The sequence below is a fragment of the Curcuma longa genome, chromosome 17 (assembly GCF_044706935.1).
Source record: "Curcuma longa cultivar G26 ecotype Majalengka, Jawa Barat chromosome 17, ITB_CL_G26_1.1, whole genome shotgun sequence".
Taxonomy (NCBI): domain Eukaryota; kingdom Viridiplantae; phylum Streptophyta; class Magnoliopsida; order Zingiberales; family Zingiberaceae; genus Curcuma; species Curcuma longa.
The window spans coordinates 9,409,121-9,432,443 of record NC_133877.1 but is presented as its reverse complement, the minus strand read 5'-3'; the positions used below and the strand labels follow the sequence as shown (position 1 = coordinate 9,432,443).

General features: G+C 34.3%; 1 protein-coding gene across 1 annotated transcript; it reads right to left on the bottom strand.

The window, feature by feature from the left end:
* Positions 1-232: 232 nt before the first annotated feature.
* On the bottom strand, positions 233-23,068 carry LOC141811883 (nuclear pore complex protein NUP88). The gene is made up of 9 exons (XM_074699957.1): positions 22,612-23,068; positions 21,518-21,666; positions 12,732-12,854; positions 10,124-10,268; positions 6,915-6,976; positions 6,500-6,716; positions 1,414-2,337; positions 723-972; positions 233-648 (listed from the first exon to the last, which is right to left on the bottom strand). Exons 1-9 carry the CDS (start codon positions 23,029-23,031, stop codon positions 392-394), a joined length of 2,547 nt encoding a protein of 848 aa, XP_074556058.1. The 5' UTR covers positions 23,032-23,068; the 3' UTR covers positions 233-391.
* Between the last annotated feature and the right edge of the window lie 255 nt (positions 23,069-23,323).

Here is a 23,323-nt window from a genome sequence, read left to right as displayed (position 1 = left end):
GTATTAGTTATTTTCTCTAGTGAGCCTTTTCAATTAACAATCCTAGTCCAGTTTGTTATTCAGCTGATTATGCACAACTTCCATGCTTGAAGCTTGTGTTTAGCATCGAGCATTGTGTATCATGTGTATTGGGATGTCCATCTATACATGTACAGCGTATACAACTAGATGGTAGGAGTCTCACTTACCATACTCACCTTTTCTAACAATAAAAGCACAAGGAGATTGACCATTGCCAGTAAACTGAATTTTCAAAGCACAATGGCCTCAAGAAGAAACCAATCGCGGAATAGAATCTATAAAACTTGTGACCTATTCCCTCCTAAATATGACGAAGATAAACAAAGTAGATAAATCATTTTTCTCAACAGGTTATGAGCACAAAATTGTACTACTTTTCCAGATTCTTTTGCGCGTCTTCTATTTGTTTTAGATTCTTTAGGTTTTCCTTGTTCAGAAGCGAGAGTCTTTCAAGGGATGATCTCAATTGTAACAACTGGTGGTCTGACACATTCTTGCGACTCTTGGCTGCTTGCCTCATTGCATTTCCTGCACTAGCAGGAGAAGATTGATAGAATCTCTTTAGCCTTGCACTCAAAGCTTGAATAGCAGAATGCAAGGCATCCAATTCTACCTCTGCAAACCTATCTGTAAAGAAGCAAAGGAAATATGTTACTTAGTGGAATGCAAGACAGCATCTTTACTTATTGCGTTTCACATACCGAGTTCGGCCTTGAATTCACTTTCTGCCCGTGTCAATGGCTTTTTGTTTGCTCCAGGTAAGCTTCTGAAATTTTGTAAACGCTGATCTAAAAGCTCATAGACTTTGAAAGCTCGAATAATCTTGTTCTTTATATCTGCCTCTTTGGCCTCAGCGTTCACAACAGACTGTTTTGCTTCACTCAAGCGTTTGTGCTGTTCCTTGAGAACTTTATGCTGATAGCCAGAGTGTTCTTTGAGCTCAATAAAGACCTGAGCACAAAACATGATGGAAAAAATCACAGGTTCATATAAACAAAGTATAAAAGATTCAGCTAACTATTCCATGGGAATTAAGTATAAATATATATATTTAATACGTCCATCTATTTATAAGTTCAAGTGAGATGATTGAGACAAAATGCAACCACTGCTAAACAAGTAGAAGCAAAGACAAGCTTACAAGTACAACAAAGAACCATTTTCCGTATCTGCTCAGATAGAGCAATGAAACAAAAATGAGAACCTTAAGCTCAAGTAAGAGAAAAGTAGCTTTCATTTTTTAATTATGATTCAGTTAAGAAGAAACCTTTATAGGTTAATGATCATTTCTCACCTAAACTGGTTAATGCCAACCTGGATTTGTGTATAGAATTAGAAAACAGAAAAGCTGAGAAATAATATTTTCTCCAATAATGCTAAGCATTACAATACCTTATGTGCATATTCTACATAATTCTCACGGAAAAGCTTAATATAATGATGAAGAGTTGTTCGCCCATCTATTGAATCAGCGGGTAATGTTCGGAGACTTGTTGAAGAAGGAATAGCAATGGCCTTTGGCCCAGTGAGAACTCGTTTGCTTAAGATATCAGGGATATAACCTTCCACATTGGCATTTGATTTTCCATCATCATCATAATGAAAGTGCAGAAGTTCATCCCAAGCCTCCATTTCTAGCACAACAAACTCATACGAGGACAGTAAGCTAACAAGCTGAGAGTGTCCGTACAAATCAGCGATTGGGGCGAAACCAAAAATAGTCGAGCAAGATGTACTACTACATGTATCTAGAATAGGGTACACTGAAGGAGGCTTTCCAATCACATTTGTACCAGGGTCCAGATCAGTGAATGGCAGGAATTGTAGAGCAATCAAGTCTATTCCGCCACCATGAAGACAATAAAATCGATGAGTTAGTAGTGGGTCAGGAAATAAAGACAAAGCAAGACTATGTAACACATTCAATGGCAGTGCTAAGTCAACAATAGCAAGCCGTACTAGATGAGGAGGATGCCCCAGATTGGTTTTATCTGTGGCAGAGATATTAGACAATGGAAGACAAAGCTTTTCATTGAGAATTTCTCTTGGACTAGGATCACATATCATAGCAATGCCCTTTATATGACCATTTGAATCAAGATAAATGCGAGGAGAAGCGTCAATATTCCACTGCGGTTGGACTTCATCTGCAAGTGCATCAATCTGCAACTGACCGCTACTCCAAGAAATTATAAGAACAGAATCTTTGCCAACAGATTTGTAAAGGAAGCCAACCACCCTGCCTTCACCAATTGCACTGTCCTTCACCTCAGAATTGGTATTTCCCTCACGGAGATAAACTTTAGTAAGAGGCCCCTGGATTGTCAAGACTGAATAATGTTATGGTAGTCAAAAGGCATTTTACACAAGAAATCATAATTGGAAGAAAAAAGTTGAAAACCTTATAGTAATGATATTCAAAGTCATGAAGAAGATAGATGCAAAAAGGAATATTAAACTTGATGAGCTAACGGTAGTGACAGAGAGGGCCTCAGTATTATAGTTATCAAGACTAGCATACAGTGTTTGTAGTTTCAAATGTTAATAGAATCAATTCTCAAACAAATATGGAACTTCTAACAGACACTACCTTCAAGCCACATTTCTGAAAGAAAAAAAAGTGTAGTTGTCATACTTTCATTTGTACTATTCGGTTTATGAACAAGATAAGGACAAAAGTCGAAATAAAAAAAATTATATAGGGTTCAAATGATATCCTTGGCAACAGTGATTTCATAAGTAGGCACCAAGGTAGGACAATGAAATTAGCTTCAGACCATAATAAACCAGCTATGTTTCTTGTGCTTGCTGGCCATGCCATTTTCATTAATTTTGGTTTTGGTTCCATTTCGTTTTGGAAAATTACAGCTTCAAAGTATCATTTTGGTTTGGATTTCACCTATGATATTTGGGCTTGGGCATGAGGATCCGATAAAGGTGCAGATCCAAATGCAGCTATTTCTAAAAAATTTCTACATGTGACCAATAAAATTTGTGAGTATCCACTCGAAGTGTCAGTATCTGAGTGTCATATTTGATATGAATACAAAAGGGTATCAAGACTCCATGTATAAGATGATTTCTCTAGCAAATCAATAAACCACATTCTACCCATTGTTAATCACTAGTTATAATTCATTATGCCATGTTTTACAAAATTATAATGGTTTGAATGTAAAACCTATAAAAACAATACAGACTAGGAAGAGAGAAACAAATGTGAAACTGCTCTTTTACCTGAAAAGAAATTAGGAAGATAAAAGCCGGAGATATTTTTGGGGAAAAAAATATTGACTAGCATTTGGTTGCATGCAAATGACCATACCGAGTACCCATGAGTAATAATTAAATAAAAATGTCATAATGGCATCTAATACCATGATTAACATCTGAATCAACAAAGTCCGATTACAATTATATTTAACATAATATTTTATGGTTTTTTATACTGTATTTTATATTTTGATATTCCTTGCAAATGTTGAAATAAGGTCATTTAAGGTTGCAATAGTTGGATCTGTTGGTGAAGCTAGAGGGGAGTCAATGAAAGATTAATTGCTTGAGTCTATAATAAAAGTTAGTTATACAGTGGATATATCAAAAACACAAATGACAAACTCAAGCAATATTATGGTTTAAAATTTTGATCTGGATCAGAGTTTTGATTTCGGACTAGAACAATACAGTTTGCTTCAGTACCATATCATGCAATGACGATATGATTTCGATATTTTTTTTATAATATATTACAACAACAACAACAACCAAGCCTTATATATGGGGTCGGCTAAATATAAAATATATTAATTAAAAATAAAAATAATTTAAATATTTAAAAAAATAAAAATACAAAAAAATTAATTAAAGAAATATACAAGATCGCGGCGCCTCCACGACTCCGCTATGGCTCGCAGTGCCGGTGTCAGACAACAAGCGAAATAATAAAATTCGCTTGTTCTCGGCACGATACTAAATTTTAAACCACGAGCAATATAAACACTCCTCTTTTACATGGTTTGAATCCCTTCTATCTTTTCTTCTCCTCATATGACCTTCCTTACAACGAGAACAAGAGAATAAGTGAAACAACAATAAAAACACATAGAAGAGCCTTTCTTAGGACTTCTTGCACTTCATTTTAAACCCTAAACACTCCTCTTTTACATGGTTCGAGTACCTTCTATCTCCTCCTCATATAACCTTCCTTACAACAAGAACAAGAATAACAATAGTATAAGTGAAACAATAATAAATACACAAAGTAGAGCTTTTCTTAGCACTTATTCACTTTAGTTGCAGTTTATTAGCCTTCAAAACCCTTCCAAGCTTCCTTATAGCCTTCATGTTTTGCCAACAGCTTATTGTTGACTTAGACCAGCCAACTGTTTTCACGACCGCATTAGCCTTCAGTCTGCCAATGGATAAGCGAGTCAAATGGTCATGCTCCTAATCGACTCATTTGCTATATCTTGTAGACTATCTAACAGCAAATCAATGATCTTCTAGCATTCGTGTTGGACTAGCAGTTGACCCAGTTGACTCGGTCACAAACAAAAACATTATGTTTGCTAGTAAAGCAACTTGGGTCAATTGCCTAGTCGACTCATTTACAAGTCCACTAAACCAAGTTGAGATCATCGACTATGACTAACTCTAAGACCGAGTTATTTTTCTAAGTCAAGGTTTACCCAAAACCAAAGTATAGGTCACTCGTAGATTCTCGTCTCACTTAGACTTCCCTACTAAGAAGTCACATCTCCAAGACTTCCTTGTCTACCCAATCTCAAATCAACCTTGATCAACTAAAAGTTCCACTTTCCAAGGGACCTTACCTCCATGACATTGTTTACTAAGCATCTAGTCAATATTAACCTACCGAGACTTCCACTTACTAAGTATTCAGTCAACCTTGACTTACTAGGACTTCGTCCACTGCCAACACATGTTGGATTTCTCTAATATCAACACTTGTTGCAGTTCCCCAATTTTTAAGTAGTCAACCTGACCTATTTGACACATATTGAATTAAACACTTAAGGCAAACATAAACCTTTGACTACTAATCAAAACATGTTGACTGTTCATGAACAACTTGAAGCATGATTGTACCAATAAGTTGCACTTGATTTGGCCACAAATGGATTTTCAATTTGTGAATCATTTGCTAGTAATCAAATACTTGCTAATGATTTTTTTTTTGCATGTTGTCTTTGTTATTTTTATTACACCATGTTTGCCCTTACTATTTAGGGTCAACTATATAAATCTTATCTCTCATTTGCTCTATTCAAGGCAATTTCCTTCGTAATATTCAAATTAAATACATTTTAAATTTCATTCAATAATATTTTTTATCCTTATGTATCTTGCACTATAATAGAATCAAATCTTTAAACTATAGAATTTATTAGTTGTCTTTAAAAATATCTATAATATCTCTACCTATTTTATCATGTTATCATTTATTATTATTTATTTATTTTTGATAATCTAGGTGTTCTAGCTTCACCCGACTAATCCTAGAGGTAGAGACGCCCTTTCTCCTATTCACCTACCGAGTAAATCTAGAGCAAAGCTTATGCACACTCAGAAGTTGACCTCTAGGATATTCATTACATTTAGGATTTGAACCATAGTCCTCTTATTGGTCCTCTAGGATATTCGGAGTTACTAATCATGTTATCATTTGTTGGAGCTACACATAATTGCTCCCAAATATGAATATTTATTTTGTCCATAGTAGTAACTATGCAAATAAATATTAGCATTCCTAACCCTATGTTAATTTTTTGTACTTGTTTCCTACGTATTTGTACTATCTCAACTATTTTATCATGTTATCATTTATTGGAACACGCATAATTGCTCCCAAATATGAATATTTATTTTGCAAATAAATCTTAGCATGCATGCCTAACCCTACATTAACTTTTTTATACTTGTTTTCTAACACCTCAGCACTCTAATCCATAGAGTACGATGGGTTATATATTCTTATACACTTTCCCTTTTAGTCTAACAAAGAAAATATTCCTCACTAACACTGCATTCTGAGAGGTTTATGCAAGATTCATCCCTAAGGACACTTCTCTAAACATATAAATTATTATTTAATAGGAATTCATAATAAATAAAATAATTATTCCTTAAACCAAAAGCACTAGAAATGCATGGCTCTGAGAAAAAGGCAACAATAGTAAGCTAAGTCATGATATCCCAAAAGCACAAGAAATTCAAGAGATGAGAAAAATATCTGCGTCCTAGTTTTGACTCAATTAGTAAAAAAATTGCCTAGAAGATAGTTGCATGCCAATGCATTCACACTATACTAGATTCCAGAAGAAATTACTATACATTCTCCACATATATTCCAGAATCAAGTTAATTTGTCTTTCTCAAAAAAAAAAAACAAAAACAAAATGTAGCACTGAAGTGCAGTAATCTCAAAGGTAATCTCAAGCAAGTTCTCGGAACGTGCCTGCAAGGAAAGTGAAGCATCTATTGGAGCATAAGGATGAGCCACCAAGACCAATGTGTTCTCTCCCTCACCTAAATGACCATTTAGCTCAGGATATGTAGCTTCTAACCAATCAATGGCCAGATGGGCATTGCAAACAGATTCCGAATACGAAGGGTTCAAACCAAACATAGTAATGTCACTTTGAATCTCTTCAATATGTGACCGACGGCAGGAACTGCAAAAATCAACATCAAATGCATTTTGAGCCAACTTTCTCATCAATGTTTCATCACCAATGGATTCACATTTTAGTCTTTTGATCAATCAAATTCCTACTTAATGAGCATAGATACTTCTTGTCCCAATCAGATCATCATAGTATGATAAACAAAGAAATTAAAAATAAATAACAACATAAAATATTAGAAGTTACCTTCCAAAAGGAACGATTGGACAGAGGACAAAAACTGAGCCATCACTAAAAACAAAAAACACCTGCATGAGAATAGTGCTTTTAAGGACACAGGATATAAAGTATAGGCAAAAATTGTTACTTCTCAACCCAAAGCAAAATAAGGTTAAAGATTTAATAAGTGGAAGTAAAAAAGTATATTACATATAGACAGAATGGGTAATGTTATCTAATATGTATAGTTGTATATATAAATATATAAGCAGACTTGGAAGTTCTTTTTTTTTTATTTTTTGCGACCTCGGCCTTTTGATAATAAATATAAAAATGATTTTTTATATTTTATATAATTTTTAAATTTAAACAATGTAATTAAAATACTACCCACTTTTAACCAGTTTTCATAATCATAGGGCCTGACATTGTCCAGATCACCATATCCATATTGGGATGAGTCTCAATCTGACATGATGAGATTGGTACTCCAAATGATTCCTTTGTATACTTCATTACACTGACAGCAGTAAATACGACTCTGAACTGGTGGTGCAGTGGCAGAGAGGTCTACAAACCCTTTAGTTTGCATCTTAGTTTGAATGTCTTATTAAGAAGATAATTATCAGCGCTGCATCACCTTTTCTCCATACTCATTATAAGTATAAATATTTAGACAAAGTTATCTACTTTACTCATTTTTTACTTATTGAAATGTTTATATTCTATGAACAATCTTATGAAGTTCCATGCTCCTTTTATAGTCTCAGCTCTGCTTCCATCCTCCTTCAGTGCATTTATTGATCAGTAATAAGATAATTATCAGCGCTGCATCACCTTTTCTCCATACTCATTATAAGTATAAATATTTAGACAAAGTTATCTACTTTACTCATTTTTTACTTATTGAAACGTTTATATTCTATGAACAATATTATGAAGTTCCATGCTCCTTTTATAGTCTCAGCTCTGCTTCCATCCTCCTTCAGTGCATTTATTGATCAGTTAATTCACTAATTCCTTAATTGAATCTTCATGTTAATTCCTTTATTGTATCTTTTTAATAATTAATAGCTTATACCTCATGAATTGTTCATATCATTATCTTTTTTATATATTTTTTTACTTTTTGTAGTATATATTTTAAATACTAATAGTATTTATAAATTAGGACATTGTCTTACAAATTAATTCTTAAAATGGATTATGTAATAAGAATAAGCAAAAACCAGGAAAATTACCCTATTTAGTAAGAATTGAATTATTTTATAAAATATTTAATCTTAGAATAGATTATCAATACCTATTTCATAAGAAACTAGGTTAATCATTAACTTAAATTATATTAATAGATTAATTATCTTATCTATTACCTTATCTATTAAGAAATTATTAGATAGATTAAACTAACAAATTTATTTTCACTATATAGACCCGTATCCTAAATTTGGACTTAAGAAGTCTGTTTGTCTTCACTTTGAAAAAAATAATGTCTTGGATCCATATTTGTGTCAAATTCTTGTATCCAAATCCAAGTAACATAGACTAGAAGTATGAGGACGTGTGAAGAGGCAACCAAATATTGGCTTGCAATATACTAAACTAAGTCATGGAGACAAGTCCAACATAAAAATGGTGAATGGTTAGGCAATGAGACAATGGGCAGCACAATGTAATGGGAGACTGGAGATTCAAGAGTTACATCTTGGATTTTCTAGGACTTGTGACTCGACAATCCAGCAAAAAGACGAATTGCATCTCTAACTTCATTATGCCATCAAGATAGAGCTTTTACATCTAGATTATATTTCTGATTGTCAAGTCCACTTAGGATGTTTTATCTCTTGTTTAGATGTTGATTGAAGCAGAAGGGATGATAGTTTAGGATGTTTCATAGTTGTTGTGTAATGTTTGTGTGGGGGGTAGATCGGTCATGAAACTTTAGTTTATCTTTTATCTAACGGCTGCTTTTGCTTGGTCTGTTTTATTGCCATTGTCCTTGGGTATACTGTTGGTCACATAGATCAAGATAATGGCATTTGCATGTTGTGTGAAATTACATCATTTACACGAGTACAATAGGTGGATCGTCATCATTATTAATGTTTCTAGGCGGGATAGATGAGTTACATAATATTTGTAATGCTATTTGATTTGTTCTACTTATACATGTTACTAGATGGTTTTGTTTTTGGGCTCTACCCAAAAGGCCTCATACCAATGGAAATATCTTCCATCTTATAAACTCATGATCTTTTCCATGTATTTCCAATGTGGAACTTTGATTGTATCCCAACAATCCTCCCCTCAAACAAAGGATCACTAGGAGCCCCCTACCATTATCCTCATGGTCCGGGTCGTCTGAACTCCCTCTATCGGGAGCCCCCCTACCATTATCCCATGGTCCGGGCCTCCCCTACCATTATCCACATGAATCTACATAGACCATGGCTCTGATACCACTTGTTAGTACCGATGGAATCAAAATATCTCCACAATGGTATGATATTATCCACTTTGGGCCTAAGCTCTCATGATTTTGTTTTTGGACTCTACCCAAAATGCCTCATACTAATGGAAATATCTTCCATCTTATAAACTCATGATCTTTTTTATGTATTTCCAATGTGGAACTTTGATTGTATACCAACAGATACCATGAATTGTGACATGAGATAGCTTTGTGAATTCGGCTCTCATGGGGTTAAGTGCCTCTATTAGCAATCCAGTGAGGCAAGAAGTAATGTCATCATAGAAACTGAATTATCGTTTGAATGTGATATGGAATAGGGATCTCTTTATATCCTCTATAATAATATAAACTCATAAGACAAGCAACACAGGGCATGTTATTCTAGAAAACATGATACATTTTTTTCTCCAAAAAGTATAAATAGAATAAAATATATTTTATAACATGAATACTTTATTTTATAGGATTAAGGTATTTTCTAACGTGGTCTGTTTTTATTTGGATCAAATTACTTTGTAATAAGGTAAGTCATATGTAAGGGTACGCAAGGATACCTAGATGAGTTGTTTGTTTGATGTTCACCTTGTTGAGGGCAAGCATCTAGTTTCATTCTAGGGGCCAAGGCTTTCCACACTAGGGCTAGGCATGCGATGACAATAATGGTATAATTCAGACAATAAATTGCATCCATAATGGATGTAAATCTACCAAAAGAAAAGAAATATATCACAGTTTCTGGAATCAAGTTCATGATAATACTCACAGAAAATCTATCCCACAAATGTTCACCTCCGAATGAGAATGCCATAGGGCAGAATGATGCAGCACTTTGGCATCTTCCAGGTTCAGTAGGTTGAAGATAATATTCTTGCTCTGGATGTTCCACGTCACATGACAAATTGAAAAGCCTGGGCATAAAAATTTAACATTTCTGATAGCAGCAATATGACCATATAGCATCAAAAATGATTGCAGAATCTCAAATAAAAGAAGCAACTGCAGCATAGAATAGAAGTGACTTCTATTGTACACTCACAAGCTTATTGCAATTTAATGAACTTTGAATACAGATATATCTATTGCCCAAGTTTATCGAAATAGAACAAAGTGATTTCAATAGCATTGAAATGGCAAGTTAAAAAAGAATCAGTTCTACGATTAACACAGCACTGGCTATAGAAAATAACCAAGAGGAAAAATCCCAACCGTCTCAACATTGCCCTATCTAATTCAATGATTTAAATCTTGCATGCCTAGCTTATGTCACATTGTTGGTCATGCCTGGAATATTTCACCTGATCATGTATGTCTGGCACTTCCTTCATACTTGCAACGAATTAGGAACTGACCCCACTGAGTTCCATGATAAGAAGTTAACAACGTAAAACTACTATCGGATAGTATACTTATGTGGATCAGCAACACAAACATAAACATGCCATGAGACAAGTTAGGATACAAAGATAAATTTCCAAAATGTACAAAAAAATCCACATCACTTTGTTGTTGTAGTGGTGCTTCGATTGATTTTTACCCTCTTCCTTTCATCTCTTTTAATAGTGTTTCATCTCCTTCCCATGAGCATCGAAAAGGCATAGGCGACATAATGATATTTACTTATGCCAACATACTATTGGTTTCAGTTGAAGAAACTATACATTTTGGCCATGGCGACCACAACCAACTGGCTCTTGAAAGGAGATACCTAACAATAATATTAACTTAGTATTAAACATACTGTGTACAAACTATTATGCAAGACTTAAAGTGTCGAGTTGAGTCGGTCAACATGGGCATAATTTAGCATTCCGCCCACCAATCGACACACGAAACATTCACATAACCATGACAGCAACATGGTGTGTGAAGACAACAGGCAAGCAAGGGCACAATTGTGAGAACCGCCTACACAATGAGACTTCTTTGAGGTTCGCCGTTTACCTCTTACTACTCTTCCTCCGCCTTTATTTGTCTGTTCCTTTGTCTTGTCTGCCTTGTCCTTAGCCTCATACTCCCCTTCCTCCACCTTGTCCTTCTCCCCCGCCTCTACCTATGACACACAACGGAGATGAAAGGAATGGAGCACCACGGTCGAAAGGGAGCAAGATGGTTCTTTTTGATGAACTTAAAAGATGCATTAATAGCTTTTCGATGTCCAATGAGATTGGTTCTAGAGGTTACAGAATGGTAATTGTTGAGTATCATATGCCAAACTTCTATAAATAAAACACTAAAAATGAACTTCTTTTACCCAACTCCCTTCAGGTCTAAGAGGAATGCTTCCACATAGATAGATAGTTGCAATCAAGAGGGCATAGCAAGGATCAACAAAAGGTGCACTTGAATTCAAGTCTGAGATTGAGTTGTTGCCATGAGTTCTTGCAAAAGCCTAGCATCACTAGTGGGTTTCTACTTTAATCAAGAGAGTACATGTTAGTATATGAATTTATTCTAAATGAAAGGCTAAGAGAGCCTCTCTAGTATGTTCAATATCACCCATTAAAATTCGTCCAAATTCATTATGTAGTATATAAGCCTTTTTCAAACTTTCAAATCTTGACTTTAAGTTTCAGTGTTGTGTCACCCAGTGCCACGATTGTACACATTTATTTGTTATATGATTTATAACTTAGCTTATATGATTTGTGATAAATAAATTAGGATTAGGTAAATTTATTTGATATAAATGATAGAATAGTTTAATTAATTATTATTATCAAAATCATACTAGCACGGTAACATATGGTACTCAAATCGAATTGTTCACCATATGGTTTGAGATTTTAAACGTTCTAGTATGTTCCTTTTCTTTTAATCCATGCAGTAAAATCTGACACGCCCAGTTATAGAGACATCAAACAAACTTGAACTATTACATGAATAATTGGATACAGCCCCCAGGGCATGATTGAGTTGGTTATTGCAGGGCAGACTTGCTGAAATGGGCAAGGGTCGAATCTCAACGAAGCCGAGGCAATGCCCTCCCCCGTAGTGACCAACTGCAATTTCTCGATTTACCTCCTCACATATGGTCGTGGTACCAACCATGTGGAGCCACTGGAGTGACGGATTCCACCTTTTTGCTAAAATGAATAATTGGGCACAAGCCATTTAAAAGCTTGGTTTATGTGTTGAAGATACATTATTAAAAGACAATAAAAGAAGCAGAAAGTTTCTCGATTATGAATTGATAGATCCATCAAGATTAATTTTGATAACACGATAAATAACTAAGACGGAAGAGACGGTAATACAGAATTAGTGAATAACAATGCAGTTTAACTACCACAACATGACAGTAACAGCAGTTAGATTGTATAGCTTCATCACACAAGAAACTAACTTTAGATATTTATGAAGTTTATACTTACCTGAAGATAGAATCTGATGATAAAATGCCTATGTGACAACTGCTGTATGGATGCCAGGATACCTGTAAAATTTGTAGGCCATTGTTCAGGCCACAAAATAGTTGCGCAGCAACAGAGTCTGTCCTGTTTGAAACATTAACAAACACCATTAATTTGGGTAGTTCAGACTTCAGAGTTTAGATTGTAATAACTAACGTGACTCAATGCAAAACTCATTTACAATTTTAAGAACCAAAATATATTAAAAATGGGAATGAAGAGAATAGCAGATGTGCATGTCTATGGATCGTAGGAGCCTTCCCAAGTTTAACCACCATATCATTGTGTACACCAAATTAATCCAAAAGGTCAAAATTTTAACCAAGGGAAAATATGTTCATCACAGAGTTATAAGAGAAATGTCAAAACAAACTACTACAAACAATCCCATCAAATAAGTTAAAGATCACTAGGATGATTTAATTTTAAGATTGCATCTTTCTCTTTCATCTAGATATTCTATCCTGCCATTAATGGCACCAGGAACACACCTAGGTGTCCCGGACAGTATAGGTAATACAATGGTGCTTCAATCCAATTTTAGGAGAGTGTTTTCTCTAGGAACTGGGCACTCACGTAAGGTATCGCAGTAGGCATTGCAAGCACGATAACTTTCCTATCTAATAGAAAGACTTTGCAACATATTGTATAATAATAAAAGAAATCATAACCTCAAAACGGAAGGTGACTTGATTTCAGAAAAGGAGCATAGACTTTCCCAACATTGGAGACCAACCTTTGGCATAGGATTATCTGATGGCAATCATGAACTTTGTTTGTCACTAACAATGAAATGAAGCACATTTCTAGCATAGACCAGAAGCAATTTGATATCACTATCCCTCAACTCAGAATTATATCTCTACTGTTCTAATTGAGCAATCACTCTATGCTATAGACTAATCGAGAATAACAATCACAACTCCATAGACATTCAGTCAAATACTCTTAAGTATATTTCTGCATGCTTAAAATTAAGTAAAAAGCATCAGTCATGCAGGTCTCTAATGTCATGTGATTCAAGGGCACCTTAAGAGCACCTAAAGAATTCAAATTTCTAGAAATATCCTCATGGTTATATCATTCTACTTGCACAAGACATCTTGGACATAGTTGGACTGGAAGACTCAATCAGATAGGTTTGAACATATGCAAAAGGCTAACAAAGTATACACCTAATAACTTATCCAAGTGGTTGGCTTTTAGATTTTTGTTCTTAAAGGCGAATTCAATATAAAATAATAAAGAAACAAAACCTCAAGATGGAAGGTGAAAACTAAGGCAGACCTTTCGTAGCAAGATTATCTAACAGTAATAATGAGTTGTGTGTCAATAGCAATGGCATTTAACTATAATTTTGAAATTATATACATTAGCTAAGAAATTATTTTAAAAAATATACATTAGCTAAGAAAGAGGCTAAAAAAGCAGTGAATGAAGCTAAAAATACAACTTTTGAGCAGTTATATCGAAAATTGGATACAAAAGAAGGAGAAAAAAACATTTATAAAATAGCTAAAGTGAGAGAGAGGAAGACAAAAGATATTAGCCAAATAAGATGTATTAAAGATGAATGCAATAGGGTATTAGTAAATGATGGAGAAATAAAAGAGCGGTGGAAGAGGTATTTTCATCAACTTTTTAATGAAGGTGTAGGTGATCAACTTAACTTAGGTAATTTAAGCAGGTCAAATGAGTATAGAAATTTAAATTTTTACCGTAGAATTCAAATTTCAGAAGTAGAACAAGCTTTAAACGGAATGAAAAATGGAAAAGCCGTTGGACCAGATGATATCTCGATAGAGGTATGGAAGTGCCTAAGGAAACAAGGTATTGAATGGCTTACAAAATTATTTAACATGATATTGAAAACAAAGAAAATGTCAGATCAATGGAGAGTAAGTACTCTAATTCCCTTATATAAGAATAAGGGGAACGTACAAAATTGTGCAAATTATAGGGGCATTAAATTAATGAGTCATACCATGAAACTTTGGAAAAGAGTAATAGAAAAACGATTAAGGAAAGAGACTATGGTCACCGAAAATCAATTTGGATTTATGCCTGGTAGGTCGACAATAGAAACTATACATCTTCTCAGACAACTAATTGAAAAGTATCGGGGGCAAAAGCAAGATCTACATATGATATTTGTTGATTTAGAAAAAACTTATGATAGAGTCTCAAGGGAAATTATATGGAGAATTCTAGAAAAGCGGGGTGTTAGCGTAGTATATATTGACCTAATTAAGGATATGTATGAGGAAGTAACGACTAGAGTGAAGACTTCAGACGGATTAACTGAAGCATTTCCAATAAAGATAGGGTTACATCAAGGGTCAGCTCTAAGTCCTTATCTTTTTACACTAATCATGGATGAACTTACTGGACACATTCAAGATACCGTACCATGGTGCATGTTATTTGCAGATGATATTGTATTGGTAGATGAGACACGTGAGAGAGTAAATGCTAAATTAGAATCTTGGCGAGAAACACTAGAAGAGAAAGGTTTTAGGCTTAGTAGAGTAAAGACAGAATATATGGAATTTAAGTTTAGCAATATTGAACGTAATGAGACAAGTATTAAAATAGGAGATGATGAGTTGTCTGGAACTGAGAGTTTTAAATATTTAGGATCATTTTTGCAAGCCGATGGAGGGATTGAGAGAGATGTCTTACATAGAATACAAACAGGATGGTTGAAGTGGAGGAGAGCATCAGATGTTTTATGCGATCGTAAAGTGCCTCTAAAACTTAAAGGAAAGTTCTATAAAACGGCAGTTAGACCTGCCATGTTATATGGCGCTGAATGTTGGGCTATGACTCGAGCACATGAGCAAAAGATGAGAGTTGCGGAGATGAGGATGTTAAGATGGATGTGTGGACATACGAAAATGGACAAAATAAGAAATGAGAGCATTAGAGAGAAAGTTGGAGTTGCATCTATTGAGGAAAAACTCCATGAGACACGTTTAAGGTGGTACGGACATGTACTTAGACGACCGATAAATGCTCCAGTTAGGCGGTGTGAAACTATGACAAATACGCATATCAAACGAGGGCGAGGTAGACCAAAAAAAACTTGGTTAGCAACAATAAAACAAGATAAAATTTATTTAAATATAAATAATGATATAATAAGAGATAGAGCTCAATGGCGTAAAAGGATCCATATAGCCGACCCCACTTAGTGGGATAAGGCTTGGTTGTTGTTGTATTTGGAACTATATCTTTTATCATCAAATCTAAATTATTCCTAATAATTCAGATTTGCATAATTAATATAGTGATTAATCAAGTAGCTCCAGTGGATCAATAGGTTGAATAGCATGACAATTTAGCATCAAAATTATTAATCCAATTGGCAAAAGTCAATTCCATATTTATTCAGAAGGAATTCTCACATATTTATTCCTTAGAAAGTCATCTTAAAAGATAAAATTTGGCACACGTCATAACAATTTTTTTAATTCATCATAAATGTCATTTAGTTAGATATTTTGGATTAATACTATCAATGATGATTATTTTTCAAATATCTGAAAATCACATATAGAAAATTTTCATAAATTAAAGTTTACAATTAATCATTTTTAATAATCTTAACATTTATAGAAAAAATTATAGTATAATATTAATTTTGGTATTATAAACAAAAATGTACAAATACTAGCAATTTCTATTTCTCATGAAAAAATTCCATATATTTATTTGCATTGTGCAAGAAGCAACGAAATCAAAATGGGGTTATGTGTAATAGCTAAACCCAACCAATGTGAATGGGTATTATCAATTTTTAACTATACTACAAAAAGTATATTGGGTAAAAAAACAAAAGGGCACGCCTTTTATTGGAATCGACAAAAGAGTGCCCCTTCTTATTTATCATCAAAGCAACACCCCATCCCACTTCTACCCATTTTTGTTTTTGAAAATACCCATATTCAGCGTTGTTGTAGCAGCTATGATACATAGCTGCTACAACATGAACACTTCGACTCAGTCAACACAAATAACACCATGTTACAGAAGCTATAATTCATAATTATTACAATATGGAGACTTCATGTCTAGTCACACATTGGTTAATATTACATTGTAGTAGCTATGAATCATAGCTATTACAATATAAACACTTTATCTCTGGTCAACACTAGTCAACATTATATTGTAACAGTTATGAGATTATTGCTACTGCACAGTTGTAGCAGCTACGAGATCATAGATGCTACAACTATGTAGTTGTAGCAGCTATGGGATTGTAGCTACTACAAATGTATAGTTGTGTAGCTATGATTCCATAGCTATTATAACTATATAGCAACTATGAGATCATAACTGCTATAACTGAGTAACAACTACAATCCCATAGTTGTTACAACTATGTAGTAGCTATGATCCCGTAGGTGCTACAATAGTGCCAAAAACAAGGGTACTTTCAAAACAAAAATGGGCTAAAGCGGGATGGGGGGTTGTTTTGATGATAAATAAAAAGGAGTACAATCTTGACAATTCCAATAAAAGAGTGTGCTCTTTTGATTTTTGCCCAAGTATTTCATAAATTTAGAAGGGGAGCCTTGGCGCAACAGTAAAGTTATTGTCATGTGACCTATAGGTCACGGGTTCGAGTCTTGGAAATAGTCTCTTGTAAAGTAAAATAAATACAATAGACCCTTCCCTAGGACCCAGTATTGGTAGGAGCTTCGTGCACCAAACTGCCCTTTTTTTATATATTTCATAAAGTTGTTAATTGTCACTACAAGATATCATGATACATCTTATATACATCACTTAATGGACAATATAATTTAAGAGATAAGAGTAGAACATATAATGTCAATGGTCACTAATAATGGTGTCGACTTTGAGAGAGTTGGAGAGTTGTTAAAGCAAGATTGTCTAACATTGTTCTGGTCATCATCCACAATACACTGCACTGATTTAATGATGATGGACATGGCAATCTCGATATGGTAAAGAAGGTAATAAAAAAGGGTAATCATTAATAAAATTCCTTTTTACTTGTCATTGGGTTCAAAATTAATGCGTAAACTTATTGAAAAGAAGATTTTATCACCAAAAGCAACTCAATTTGCAACTCTCATTTAAAGTCATCCCTGAAAAAGTCAAATTGAAGGTTATATTCACTTCCAAAAATTGAGAAACTTCTCGATACTACACTGATGGTGGAGTGGCCAAACAATTATTAGATCTATTAGATTCTAGGACGATATTGCATAGATTTTTATGACACTAAAGCTTTGGACATTGACCTTCACAAGATCGGCATGGACAAGAAACCACAAATGGGCAATGTTCAACCAATTGATTCACGAGAACTCAAGAAGCACCTACAGTCATCAACCAAGTATTAAAATTGTGTTGATATAATCATTGATGAGACGACTAAATGACAAAAATTATTCATTTAGTATCACATAATTCTTTTAATAATTTTTTAATATTGATAATAATGTATGTTTGTTTATTTTAGATTATTATCTTAATTTGGCATATTAATATTGATATAGCCTAGCCACAAATGAGGATCTGCTAGTGTCCCTCAAAGTTAATATCGAGGCTACAATCAAATAGATAATTAGTTGTTTAAACTATTAATGAGAGTTAATTATTTCCAGGAGTATAGCTTTTATATGATGATTTTGTAGTCACATACAAATATAAATTAGATATTGATAAATATAAAATGATTTATAAATAGGCATCATCTACTCATATAGAAGACCATTTTAATTTTGTTCATTTATTTATCTTACAACTTAGTAATAGTTACAATATAAAGGATCAACCCCTAAAATATTGAGTATAAGTTCTTGGCAAATATAATTATTATGCGGTTGTGAAAGACATTTTAACAACTTCCTCACTTATTCACATGAAATTATGAAATTGAACCTCTTATCATTTCTTAAAGAAAATTGTCTATGTTCATTATATTATGCGCTTAAATTAAGTCATGACAGAAAGAAAAAGAATAAGAGTCTAGTGATGTAGACACGTTTAATATAGGCTTCATCCAGAATGAAAATAATTCAATAATGGATTAATGAAGAGTTGTTGAAGCCAAAAATTCATTACTTGATGAACCAAGATATCCATCATGACGAACTCAATTCCATGCCTAACAAATTGAAGAAGAGCAAGATAAGATATTGGCAAGGAAGATGATGATGCTAAAGCTTTCAACCAGAATTTCTATTGTTTGGATCTCAATCGAAACATTCTCAAATGTCTTAATGCCAAATACAACCAAAGCGAGTGTCTTAACCCCAAATACAACCAAAGTTCACATCCAAATGGAAAAGTCAAAGCCCTCGTAATATCTAGTAAAGAGAGAAAAATCCCTAATTTGGTTATAGGAAGTAGTTGACAAGAGAAAAGCAAGCTGATAATTGGTCATAATCCGCTCAAAGAATTAAGAAGCAAGAACTTGATGAGAGTGACTAAAGATAATACTATAATCTAACAAGAAGTTTGAAATGATGATAGGGACGTCGACAACATGACAACTATTAATGAAGGCATTAACTGTAGAGATGCACTAGGTGTGGTAAACTTATGTACTTATGTTCCCTTGACTGCTGCACTTGAATCATGGACATATAAGGTTATACACATGCAATGCAAGGTGATGGTCATGACACTCCTATTAAGTGTTAGTTTCAACAAACTCACAAACCAAATGAAACTTGTGACCAAGATACTCAACTTTTTTATTATAGTTTTGATGCATCATACAATGATTCGTTATATCAGAGCTCAGGACCATATGTATCCTTGTCTTATAAGATAAGTATATTAATTCTATTCCCAATGGTGAATTGAGATATATTGATAAACATCTAGAAAAATTAATATAAATATCACATATCTTAGAATAATTATTTAATTTAAATCTTAAAAAAATTATAGTGTTGATCTTCCAAGGATGTTGTAAGAACTAATGTTCCAATCTAATACGTGATGCTCCTTTTAGTATTAGCAAGCTAGTTGAGATTTTTATAATCATGTATAATCTATTACTCTCAAATATTTACAAAAAAAATTATTATATTTAAAAGTAAATAAATACCAAAATCGTATTAGCACGATATATAAGAATCGTATCATTTCAATCATAGACCAAAATTCCAACATAACATTTTAATTTTTGCATAACCCTAAATCTAAAATACTAACGTTTGACTAAATTGACAACGCCAATAGCCCTATTGATACTAAAACCTCTAACAAGGAAATATAATTTTTTGTGTGGTGATAAGATATCATATAGCATGTCATTGTATATGCTTATGCAGCAGCATAAGCTGCTTAGGTGGAGGATTATGTGAAACAATGTATAATGACATGCATAACAAAAGATTAAAAGTAAACAAGATCATAGTAATTCAACTAGAATTAAAAAAACAAATACAATTATAAAAGATTAAATATACAGAATATGACATTAATAAATTGTTAGGTCCACAACCCTAACAAAGATATACATGTGATGGAATTATCAAAAAAAAAGGACAAATTTGTCAATCTATTACTTCAATAGAAAGGAAATTTGAGAGTTTAGGTTACTGTTTGATAGGCCAAGTCAGCCAATCAAACCTGATCTTTTGCATTCTTTATATATGAGTAGACTCAAATTACTGAAGGTTCTTATTTGGATTTTTCCAATCTGACCAGACAGTTCTATTCAAATTTTATAACTATATATTGAATAAAAACTCCCTCAAAATAAATCCAATCTAAAGGCCATCAATGTGACAATGCACAAAGCTCCCGTCAATGTGAGGTCTCGAGGAATGATCTATTATTCGCAGTCTTACTCTGCATTATAAGAGGTTGTTTCTACGACTCGAACTCGTGACCACCAGGTCATACGACAGCAGCTTTACTATTATGCCAAGACTCCCCTTTAAATCTAGTCTCTTAACCAATAAATAAATCCAGAGCATATCACAGCTCGAGAGACTTTAACAATTGTTCATATGAAAACTCAATAGTTGCATATCACAGTCATTCACATAATTTAAGTATAATTTTTCTATTGAAATTAAAAAAATCTTGCCTCATTCGAGCAATTGTATAGTCCCATAGAAGGAATTTCCACACCTTAAAGCACCTAAGTCTCTTGATACAAATATGTAAATGATGTTATCTAGCACATTGAATAATGGAGTCTACTCATGCAGTTTTTATTACTAGCAATCTGATGAATGTTGCAAACTACAACAGAATTCGCAATACAACTACCAATGGAAACAAGAGAATAGAAATCCTAAGTAAACTACTATTTCACCCTTTCTCACCCTTCTTGCCTTTCAATCCTTCCTCTTCACCATAATCTTTGTGCACTAAAACAAACTCCATCGCTGGCTGATAACACAAACCCCAATGTGATATTGAACAAATCTGGTCCTTAGAAGTTCAATCGTGCAAGAAAAATTAGTAAAATGATTTTTTTTTAATTAACAATTTCCCAAGCTAAAACATTTGGCAAGGGATAAACCATTAAGGAAACTTGGTAGAAGAAAAAATCAAGATCTCTTTGTGGCATCTCATGCTTCCACAAAAATATTACATTTATATATATATACATAAGAGTTCATTGAGTTTCGCAAAAAGGCGTATTGTCAAGGCAACCTTCATGTTCCACCATTAAGAAGCTAATAGAGTAAAAGAGAGAATACAAAATAGTAAAAGGGAAGCATAGTGTTCTCTTAACCAACCTGCATGTCAGTTGTTCTATTGCAGGGGTCTTGTCATTTATATGCATGATCCTTACGTTGTTGGATCCTGCGAGAAGTAATAATGATCCATCTATGTTGAGAGAGATATGATCAACCTTATCCTCAATCTGAATATCTGAAGCCAATACCTGTGCGAGGAGCATAAAAGTAGTAGATTTTACCAATTGTAATTATATAAAGTCAAGCAGATGAAAAATGTTTTGAGCATAAAACTTGCAGAAGTTCACAAAGCAAGAGATATCCTTCAAGAAATAGATCAAATGCAGGCAAAATTTAACAATATCGAATCAAGTGAACCATGTTAGTATTACTTATATAGGAGCCTGAGGTTTACTTGTAAAAATGTGTCACAATGTTGTCCACATAGATCATAATTCTTTAAAAATCCACCAATTTGGAGCACTTATAGTGAATTTTTCAAGTTAATATAGAGCAACTAAGGAAGAATCTCTAATCTTCTTGATTTTAGCTATTTCTTATATGCTATTGATAAACATGAGAAATGCTCCATTACTTTAAGGAAGCTTTCTGTACTTGTATAATAACCAGCAGCAACATTTTAGACTGCATCCTGCTAGAAGGAATAATAGCAGCCCCACGCCCTAAGCTGACTCTATGTCCTTATCAATGACACTTTTTTTCTGGCAATACGAATGGCTGCACTTCACTTCTTTCTATAGCATAAGATGCCCTGTTGATTTCTATGCTATTATTCTATTTTTTTTATTCCCGGATAAAAAGGATAGGAGTGAAGTTTCTTTTGGATGGAGTAAGGAGAGAAATAAGAACAAAGAGGAGGAAAAGGAAAGCGTGAGTGCATAAGCAAAATCAAAGTATGGTGATCGGGAATACAAAAGCAAGAGACGAACCTGAAGCAACAGGTGGCAACATTGTGGAGACATTACAGAACCCAATCAAATAATTGCATTCAAATTGTTCGACAAAAATATAAAGAACAGAGAAGGTAAAACTACGATCTCCAACAACTGCTGAGTTTACATCATACAAAATATTTAAAAAAAAAACAAAAGGAAGAACACAAAATTAGTAAGACGATAACAGAAAGTCGTGACCTCAAAGGGGATGGCAGCCTCCAAGACGGCAGATAACGAGGAAGGGGGTTCAGGGTCGCGGAAGCGCAAGGAGAGGCGAAGTACGCTTTGGGAGAGGGGATCCCACACATAGAGGCGTGAGGAATCGGCATCCCAGCTCAAGAGATTACTGCTTCTGGGGTGATCATTTAGTGGTTCCCTGCTGCCGACGCCGCCATCGGCAGAGGAGAAGAACCGGTGCTTGTCGAGAGGAACCCACTGAGGCGGCGCTCTGGTGGAAGAGACCGACAGAAGAGTAGGAGAGCTGCTGTGGATGTCTGGAAGCGCTCGCTGTGAGGGAGTTCTACTGGAGGCAGACGCTGACGGACTAGGACGAAAAGGAGGAGTCGGAAGAGGAGGGGAGTCGCCGTCTTCGTCATCCGGCGCTGTTATCCTCGTCATTGTCGTGCGCTGTGACGCTGCAGGCGCAGCCGAGGAGGGCTCGTGGAAATGGACGATGCTTCGATTTGACGCTGAAGCGCCCGTTTACTTGGGCAGAAAATTGGGCAGATGGATAACAAGAATATGAATTCAGAAACCCCCTCACTAATTCCATAAATATCTCTTAAAATCCTGGCCGCACTTTCCATCCTCGAGCTCCTCAATTTAGATTAGATTAATCCATCTTATTAAATTATTATTTTATCAATTTATTTTAAAATCGATCTAAATGGATTAATCCATAGTCCACGAC

Excerpts from the sequence above, each read along its gene's own strand:
- LOC141811883 (XM_074699957.1), bottom strand. The coding sequence starts at position 23,031 with ATGACGAGGATAACAGCGCCGGATGACGAAGACGGCGACTCCCCTCCT. Across the intron at positions 6,977-10,123 it reads ATTTGTGGGATAGATTTTCT|GTGTTTTTTGTTTTTAGTGA; the intron begins GTGAGTATTATC and ends ATTCTCATGCAG. Across the intron at positions 973-1,413 it reads ATGTAGAATATGCACATAAG|GTCTTTATTGAGCTCAAAGA; the intron begins GTATTGTAATGC and ends TTTTGTGCTCAG.